This window comes from Notamacropus eugenii, chromosome 3 (assembly GCF_028372415.1).
Source record: "Notamacropus eugenii isolate mMacEug1 chromosome 3, mMacEug1.pri_v2, whole genome shotgun sequence".
Classification (NCBI taxonomy): domain Eukaryota; kingdom Metazoa; phylum Chordata; class Mammalia; order Diprotodontia; family Macropodidae; genus Notamacropus; species Notamacropus eugenii.
This window is the reverse complement of record NC_092874.1, coordinates 374,772,877-374,781,480: the sequence shown is the minus strand read 5'-3', so window position 1 is coordinate 374,781,480 and position 8,604 is coordinate 374,772,877. Positions and strand designations below refer to the sequence as shown.

The 8,604-nt window shown below is 43.5% G+C and overlaps 1 protein-coding gene across 1 annotated transcript; it reads left to right on the top strand.

The window, feature by feature from the left end:
• Window positions 1-230: 230 nt before the first annotated feature.
• On the top strand, window positions 231-6,342 carry C3H9orf40 (chromosome 3 C9orf40 homolog). Its single transcript, XM_072597468.1, has 2 exons — window positions 231-1,286; window positions 5,214-6,342. Exons 1-2 carry the CDS (start codon window positions 879-881, stop codon window positions 5,355-5,357), a joined length of 552 nt encoding a protein of 183 aa, XP_072453569.1. The 5' UTR covers window positions 231-878; the 3' UTR covers window positions 5,358-6,342.
• The last annotated feature ends 2,262 nt before the right edge of the window (window positions 6,343-8,604 follow it).

Below are 8,604 nucleotides of genomic sequence, written 5' to 3'. Positions count from 1 at the left end.
GCTCCCCTGAAGACCTTTACATTGTTGCCACACAGACTGCCTCCTTCTCACACAATGTATCACCTCGGGCACGTGACCCCTGCCTTTAGTTCGGAGGACAGGGCCTGTGCTTTGGCCTTTCTTGATTCACCTTCACTTAGCCCGGTTCTGGGCACAGGATAGGCGCTTAGTAAGTGCCAGCTGACCGATAAAGCTAAATTTTCACCTAGGGAACTCCCTGAAAAATTCCTGGGGCACCTACTCAGGAGGATGAGCGGGATACAAAGGGATAAAATAATTTAATGTTGATTTAAAAGTCTTGCTGGTAAACCTCTGCCGGGCAGGGCCCACTAGTCCCTAAAGAGGGCCCGGAGAGCTCAGTGGGGGAGGGGAGGATCAGGGCTTTTTTTTTTTTTCCGTCCCCCGCCAGGCCACCAGGCTCCTCCAAACCTGGACGCGAAAGAGCCACCTTCCACGGCTGCAGCAATCGCCACTCCTCCTTCTCCCTGCCGCCCCCCTCCGCCCCTTGCGGACCGCTAACTTCCGGTAGCGGGGCCGCCACCAACCAGCGGCTGGCTCGGCCCCGGCCGCCCGCACGGAGCACGCGCGCACCGGTTCGAACCCGCATAGCCCCCCGCCGCCACCTCCTCCCTCCCTCCCCGTCCCCCTCCGCCCGCAGACACCTGCGCGAGCGCAGAAGCCTCCCAGCCCCGGACTGCAGGCTGCGTGCCCACGCCGGGCTCCTGGCGCGTGCCGCTGCTCCCCACGCCCTCCCCGCCACCCCACGCCCTCCCCCGGTCCCGGGCTCTCCTCTCCAGCCTGCCCCTCCCCCCCTGCGGCTTTCGCCGCCTCCCGCCGGTTTGGGATCAGGGCCTGCCCAGCCCAGGCCTAGCGGGCTCATGGCCAAGAGGCGCGCGGCGGAGCCGTTGGCGTTCCACGTGCCCTGGAAGCGGCTCCTGCCCTGCGGCCGCCTGGACGACCCCGAGTCGCTGTGGGCGCCGCCGGGGCTCGGGCCGCGCCTGCCGGTGAACGGCTCCGAGCTGCGCCGCAAACGGAAGCGGGAGGACGGGACCATGGCCGAGCTCCTGGCCTCGCCCAGCAAGCGCTCCGGCGACGCCGCGGGCCCCGGCGGCCCGGCCCCCGACGACGGGGCCCGCATGGACACCGGGGAGCCCAAGCCGCCGACCGAGCTGCGCGGCCCCGCGGAGCAGCCCGGGCCGAGGCTCCAGCCACGCTCCTCGGGGCCCGAGAGGGGCGCCGGAGAGGAGGTCCCGCGGCCCAGGGGCGCCAGGCCCGGGGAGCAGGAGGTAGGTCGGGGCTGGGGGTCCGGGGGCCTCGGCCTGCGCTCTCCCGCCTCCTTCCTGGGCCGTCCTCCCCTCCCAGGGTGCAGGAGGCGGACCTCGGCCGGGGAAGGGAGATGGCTGCGGGCCCCGCGCCTCCGCACATGCTCAGTTTGAGATCGGGGCTGAGCTCGGAGAGGACGAGTGCTTCCTGTCACCATCCTATGAGGAGCCCAGCTTTGGAGGGAAGCGGGGCGCTCCGGCTGCTCATCCTAGCATCCTCCCTTTGGCGCGGGAAGAGGCCATCGCCCCGGTGTCCCAGACGAGCAGACTGGCCCAGAGAGGTTACAGTATCTTGTCCAGGGTCACACTGAGAGCGGCAGAGCCCAGTCTGTCCCCAGGGCCTCCGACTCCAGATCCGCTCTTTATCCAAGGAAGCTTTCCTTGTAGCTGAGATGATCCCCGGCGAGTGGTTAATAATAGCTCATGTTTAGTTCAGCAAAAGAGTGTGCCAGACACTGGAGGGCAAAGGATGCTGCCCTGCCCTCAAGGACCGTGGACCGTCCTGGCCCGGCCGGTGCTTGCCGCCTAGGCAGTCCTAAAAGATGGGTAAAGTGCCTTCTTTACGAAGACCTGCTGTTGTAAGGATGGGAATCGGGATTATGCTTTGGAGCTCTGTTCAATTAAAACCTGAAGAGTTTCCCCACAGGATGGATAGGAAGGAAAATTTGAAAATGTGGAGTTGGATAAATGTGCAACCTTTGTCAGAAGAGTCTAGGTAAAACACTAAGACTAGAATGTAACAAACTAGAAGAAGGAGTCGTTTTAAATGTTAGTGATACAAATTGGGCAGCTTTACTTCTAGGTGGACTCTTTGCTTGAAGATAGGTAGCAAAAGGTCATTGGTGTCTTGTGAAGGCCATTCACTTGTGGCATTGGGCTGCTGCCAACCAGTGGCATCCTTGGGTAGGCCCCCCAGCACAGAGCACACAGGGACCAATTCCCACTTGTCTGAATGGTTAAAAAAAATGCCTCAAAGATCAACCTTCACCGCTGGATCCTGGTGACAGCCACATACTCTGTAATCCATTTTCCAGAGCAAATAAAAACCTGTATTCCTAGGGAAGGATAGGGTTGACAGGACCCCATCAGGAGAAAACTACTGTCAGGTATTGGTGGCGTGTAGTTTTCAACTCTGAGTGTTGTTTTTAAATAATGAACTAGCATTTATTAAGTGCTCACTATGTGCTAGGCATGGAAGATGCAGAGACAGAAAATTCATTTTTGATTCTTAGCCCTCAAGGAACCTACATTCTGTTGTAGAGTTAAGGTGTGCATATGTGTGCACATACATATATGGATATGTATTCTCAAGTATGTTTCATGGGAAAATTCTTCCAGATTTACATTGATAACTTCAGCTCTATTTCTAAATTGAACCGTATCTGCTGTTGGAAAAAAAAAATCTCATTTTTCGTAGAATAAATAAGAACATGGTGAATTAAATCACCCATAATTTTCTGAACTCTATAAACTTAGCAATCTTTTTATTCTTTCAAGTAAATTCATTATTAATAGTGTTCTGCACAGTTATGTTTGTGTATTTCTAAGTAGCTATGTTAAAAAAAATTATAAAGGGGAGATGGAAGAGTGGACAGAGACAAGTTTTCTCTAATATAGTAATTCAAGTGGAACCTGCCTAGAAAATTTCCTTTGGATTAAGGGTGTATTTTTTCTAACATGAATATTAGATTGTGTAAAGTAAAACTGGAGCTAGATTCAACAAACTTCTTGATTTTAGGTGTGCCACTTAACTGTGCTGTATGACCTATTTAATCCTAAGACAGTTTTCTGTCTGTCTGTAAAATGAAGATAAGAAGGTTTCTCACCACTCACTTGGCTACCACCCTAACTTAATCACCCACCTATGCTTGCTTAGAATACTGGAGTAATCTCCTAGTTGATAACTTCACCTCAAGTCTCTCCCATCGCATGCAACTGCCAAAGTGATGGGTATTCCTAAAGCCCTTGTTCTGACCATGTCACCATCACCGCCCCCCTCCTCACACACACACACACACACACACACACACACACACACACACACACACACACTCCTTGTTGTGATAAGCACTGTTTGTTTCTAATATTTAATTGTATTGTTTTTCACTCAATTTTTTTTTTACCTCTTCCATCTATGTGGCTACTATTAATATTACTGGGTCAAAAGATATGTACAGTTTGGCTCAGTTTTTTCTAAGGCTTTTCATGCTCTACTCCACTCTGTTCTCTTCTACCTATACACATTGTCTTATTGATCTCATTAGCTTCTCTGTGAGGACAGCTCACAGATCTCCTTATCTAACCCTCATCTCTACTGAGCTCTAGTCTCATCATCAGTTGCCTTTTAGACATCTCTGCCTAGATGTCCCATAGGCATCTCTTAAACTATTTAAGACAGCAAAACAGAGCTCATTATATTTTCCCCCAAACTCACCTGTCCTTTTTACCTTCCTTACTCCTATTGATTTGACTACTCCTCTAGTCATCTGACTCATTCTTAATTCTTAATTTTCTCTCATCCCCCTCATTCTATGGTCCTGTGGCAAGATGTAAACCTCAAATGAGGTGGGATCATAAGAAATGGAAATATAAAAAAGGAAGACTCATTTCTGTAGATTGATGGTATTTTGTTATGAACGCACAGGGTAAAAGGGAGCAAAACCAGGCTCAGTCCAGCAGTCAGTGCCTTCTCAAAAGAAGAGAGTGCATCACTGGCCACCCTTTCTAGTACATTCTTCTCAGTCCCCTCCTTTCCTTTTCTTAGTGTAGCTGGTGTAGAGAACATATGAAGGGAAAATGGAGTCAAATAAGATAAAAAAGGTAATCGCCAGCTTGAGGGGCTGTCCCCTAGAGGGTACAGTGGATAGCGTGCATCTTCATGCGTTCAAATTTGGCTTCAGACACCTACTAGCGGTGTGACCCTGGGCAAGTCCCTTAACCCTGTTTGCCTCCGTTCCTCATCTGTTAAATGAGCTGGAGAAGGAGATGGCAAACCACTGCAGTATCTTTGTCAAGATATGAAAACCCCAAATGAGGGTCAGACATCATTGAAACAACTGAACAACAAGCCCATTGGCATTGCTGATGCTCAAATCATGTTTAAAATATCGTTTGAAATTGCCTTCTGAGAAAAATTACATAGAAAAATGTTCCATGACTTTTATTTAACCAGATACAATATTGCCTGCTTTGCTTACCACTTTATTCATCAGGTTTAGTTCAGAACAGCTTTTGACTGTTTCCAGAAATCAGATAATGCCATCAAAAACCAAGAATGTATTAAGACTCTGAAGGCAGTTCCAAAGATAGTTTTAAAGAATATTTTATTTAAGGAATTATCTTGAAATAAATTTATGGCCCATCATAAAACTGACTTTGTTGTGGATATTACTCAAAAGTGTGTGTGTGTTTTGTGTTTTAATTGTGTTTAATTTTGTTTTAATTGGACTGCAAACAAACATTCTACTTACAAAAAGGGGTGTTGTACCTGCGCTTATGTTTTTATAGATATTTAATTTATTCATCAACAGGTGAAAAATTCCATTCTTATGCTGTAGGCGTAAGAATATTTTTCAAGACAGAACAGGAGAGAATGGCAGAAAACAGTTGTCTAGGAAAAGATTCTGTGTCACAGACCTTTCTAAACTCCTAGTAATAAGACATGGTTTTAAAAGCTTATAAATATTAAAGTACTATGAATTAAAGCATGAAAATATATAATGAATGTGTTTTGAAGGTGGTATTTTAGGTGTGTATATTTTTCTTGGAAATTTTAAAATGAAAATTGAGGCCCTTTTTTGTTTCCCTCTTAAAAGGGAAAATTATTTCTCTTAGTGAATCATCTTTCATCTAAACCACTGATTGATTTTGGTATGTTTTTACCCCTAACAGCTCATTGAAGAATTTTGGCAATATAATACATTCCAGTACTGGAGAAATCCTTTACCTTCCATTGATCTGTCAGAAATTGAGAAATTGACTGAAGCAACTCTTACCAGCAAGGATGAAGGTGTTGAAATTGACATGGAATCTTGACATAGATGGATCTGCTACAGATGGAATAATGGTGATAGGTTTCATTTAAGGATACTTACCTTTATCTGAATCTACTTGCTTCTCTTCAGAAAAATACATGATTCAGATATTTTGAGGTATAACCTTCTCCATCTGGAAAGAATGAGGGAAGGACTTTTTACAGAAAAATGCTGAGACTATTGGTATGTCTGAAAGGGATTTTTCTTAGGTAGTCAAGGACAAAGTACAGTTATAACAAAAGTATTTTAAAACATGAATGCTTGAAGAAAAAAATATGTTCAAACTTTAAACCTGAGTTTATCTCTAGCCAGTTTAGAAGTTCTGGCACTATTAGAGGTGACGGAAAACTGTATGAATATTAAACCAAAAAAGGTTTAGTTGTGGTGCATGAAATTAAGAAGTTTTATAACACATGCTGGTGATGGCAAATAATATATTAATACGTTTTGTTACCTGTGTTCTTAGTTGAACCAAAAAAGCTGTTACAACATCTATGCAAGCTAGAAAGGTGACTTTGTCAGGGTGTTCTCTCTGAGAGCTAGTGATGTCTTTGAAGAACACTTTCCTTATGCTGTGTATTGTAAAGTAATGGACATTTCAGTAAGCACTCTGCATTTGTGCTTGTACAGCTGTCAATATAATTTGACTTATGTTGAGTTGTGCCAAAATGTCCAATCAGAAATGGATACGGAGCGATGGGAAATGATCAACGACTCCTTTTCCCCATGGATTAAGGGGAAAGAAATTTTATCATACAATCAGTTTGGTTGGTTTAGTTATTTTTTTTAAACTAATGAAGTTTTTTTTTCTTTTTTAAATGATAAGAAACTTGTCATAGCTGGACCAATGTATAATTGCTTTGGCTTTATCATCTTATGATGTATTATGACCAAGTTTTAAAGTTTGTTGTTTATTATTATTGCATTATGGTAAGCTTTATAAAGCCATTGCTAAAGAAAAATAAAGTTTCTATTGTGTGTTTAAATTACATAAGTGTCAGTGATTAAGTTAACATTTGTGTAGTTGTTAAATTATCTTTATAATTGTATAACTTGTTCCTGCGTATGTTTTTCTGCATATTAGATGCAGAAATATCCTAATTCTGTTAAGGAAAAAAGGAAAATCTTATGGGGTCTTGTGAGCTGAGAGTTAATTGGTGGTAAGAGACTAGCTAAATAGAAAGGATTTTGGTTTTTGGTGTATTTGCATGAATTTCAAATTTTTCTTTGTTTATTTTATTGATCCGTTTTACAAAGTGAATTTACCATACTGAAACCCATTTGGGTATTGCTAGAAATGTTTTTGGACATAGGTATTCTGATTTCCTATAATTTCACAGCCCTTTTCTGTGTGAAAAGAATCTACTCGTAAGATATGAACATCCTGTGTGTGTGTGTGTGTGTGTGTGTATGTGTGTGTGTGATACATATAGATATGAGTATCATATATAGATAATTTCTTTTCGAAGGCCTTCAAGTAGTTTTAGCTTTACTTAATCAGTTTTTACATCAGAGGGTTTACCTCATTCCAGCTGGTACTGAGAGTTGATACCATGATTCTAAAGATGATATAATTCATATTTACTAGATTTTAGGATTTCCTACATACCTGTGAGGTAGGTAGAGTAGAATGTCAGAGGACTTAGTGCAGGTATATGGTCCCATTCATTGGTTTAGATCAAGATAAAACATAATGCTAATTCAGATGTTAGAGTGAAAGTTGTTGGCATATTAGGGCCCTTGTAGGTCAACCCATACCTGAAAGGAATCTCCACTTCCAACATGCCCAACAAGTGGTTATTTATTCTCTGCTGGAAGACTCAAAAGAGAAGTCAGCATTTTCTGAGAAAATCCATTCCACTGCAGCATAAAGGTGTTATTGATGTCCAACCTAAATTGGCCTGTTTGCAACTTCTCATTGCTCCTGGGTTGTAACGGTAAGCACCCCAGTATACACAGGAGGGCCTGCTATCACAGGTTCTTTGATCTGCTTTTCTAAAAGGAAAGGCAACTTTTGGGGGGTCAAAAATCACTTTAATCAAGCACATGTATCATTCACTTAGTTCAGGGAGAAAAGTCAGCACCCTGAACTTCAGAGAAAATGTGAGAAATCAGAATCAACAGACTTCCACCTGTCTGACCATAGTTAGCAGAGAGGGAAACAACATCTGGGTTTTCGAAGTGGGGGGTGGGGGTGCTCCTTAGTGGTTTCCCAGAGTCTCATGTGGCCAAACAAACACTTCCAGTCAGTAAACCCCAAAATAAAACCTCACCCTCAGATTTTTTATACATTTTTTAGAGCCGAGGGTATCACAACCCTTGGGAACCAGTGCCTCATTACAAACTTAACAAAAGGTGTGGGCCTTCCAGCAAATCTTCCCAGGCCCATCAATGGGTGGGAAAGATCTTTAATCACATTATTCAATCTAAGGCACTTGATTATGCTAAAACAAAAAATGCATTGTCAGTACATGGGTCAGGTCCCTTTTTGCCTGGATAATCCCTTCAGTGACTTGAAGGAAACTGTCATTTATCAAGTGCCTACTAAGTGCTAGCTACTGTGTTCTGCCTTTCCAAATATTACATATGATCCTTAAAACAACTTGTGAGGTGCTGTATTATCTCCATTTTATAGTTGAGCTACCAGGGCAGAAAGAAATTAAATGACTTAGCCAGGGACACACACCTGGAGGCTGGATTTGAATTCTGTCTTCCTGACTCTAGGGCCAGTACTCTATCCATGGCAGTACCTAGCTGTCAACTACATCTTCCCCTCCTCCTCGTTTCTAGGCTATGTATCTACTTCCTATCTGCACATGACAAAGGATGACATGCTTAGCATGGTGAAATTTTTATCTGGTGGTATCAGAAGTTCCAAGACAATGGAATAAAGTTGGATCTTATGCTTCCATTTGAATGTATTGCTAGCTGTGCCAAATCAGATCTACAAGAAGACAGACTCTGGAATCCTTAATTCTTGACAAAGCTATTTGTCCAACTTCTGCTAGTCAACGTTGGGGTTAGATATCAGAGCAGATCTTGACAAAAGTAAGTTTACTATAATCCTTTCTAGGCTTCAGAATTTGATAGTAATAAGAGATTATATTCAGTATTTTATCATTAGTTCATAATAAACTCAGTTCCAAAGGGAGAGGGGGCTTCAATTGATATCTAAATCCTCATAGATAATGATCATTATAAATCTTTAAAAGGAACAGTTAATTGCAAAATTAAATTATGTTTGATCA

Excerpts from the sequence above, each read along its gene's own strand:
- C3H9orf40 (XM_072597468.1), top strand. The coding sequence starts at position 879 with ATGGCCAAGAGGCGCGCGGCGGAGCCGTTGGCGTTCCACGTGCCCTGG. Across the intron at positions 1,287-5,213 it reads CCAGGCCCGGGGAGCAGGAG|CTCATTGAAGAATTTTGGCA; the intron begins GTAGGTCGGGGC and ends TACCCCTAACAG.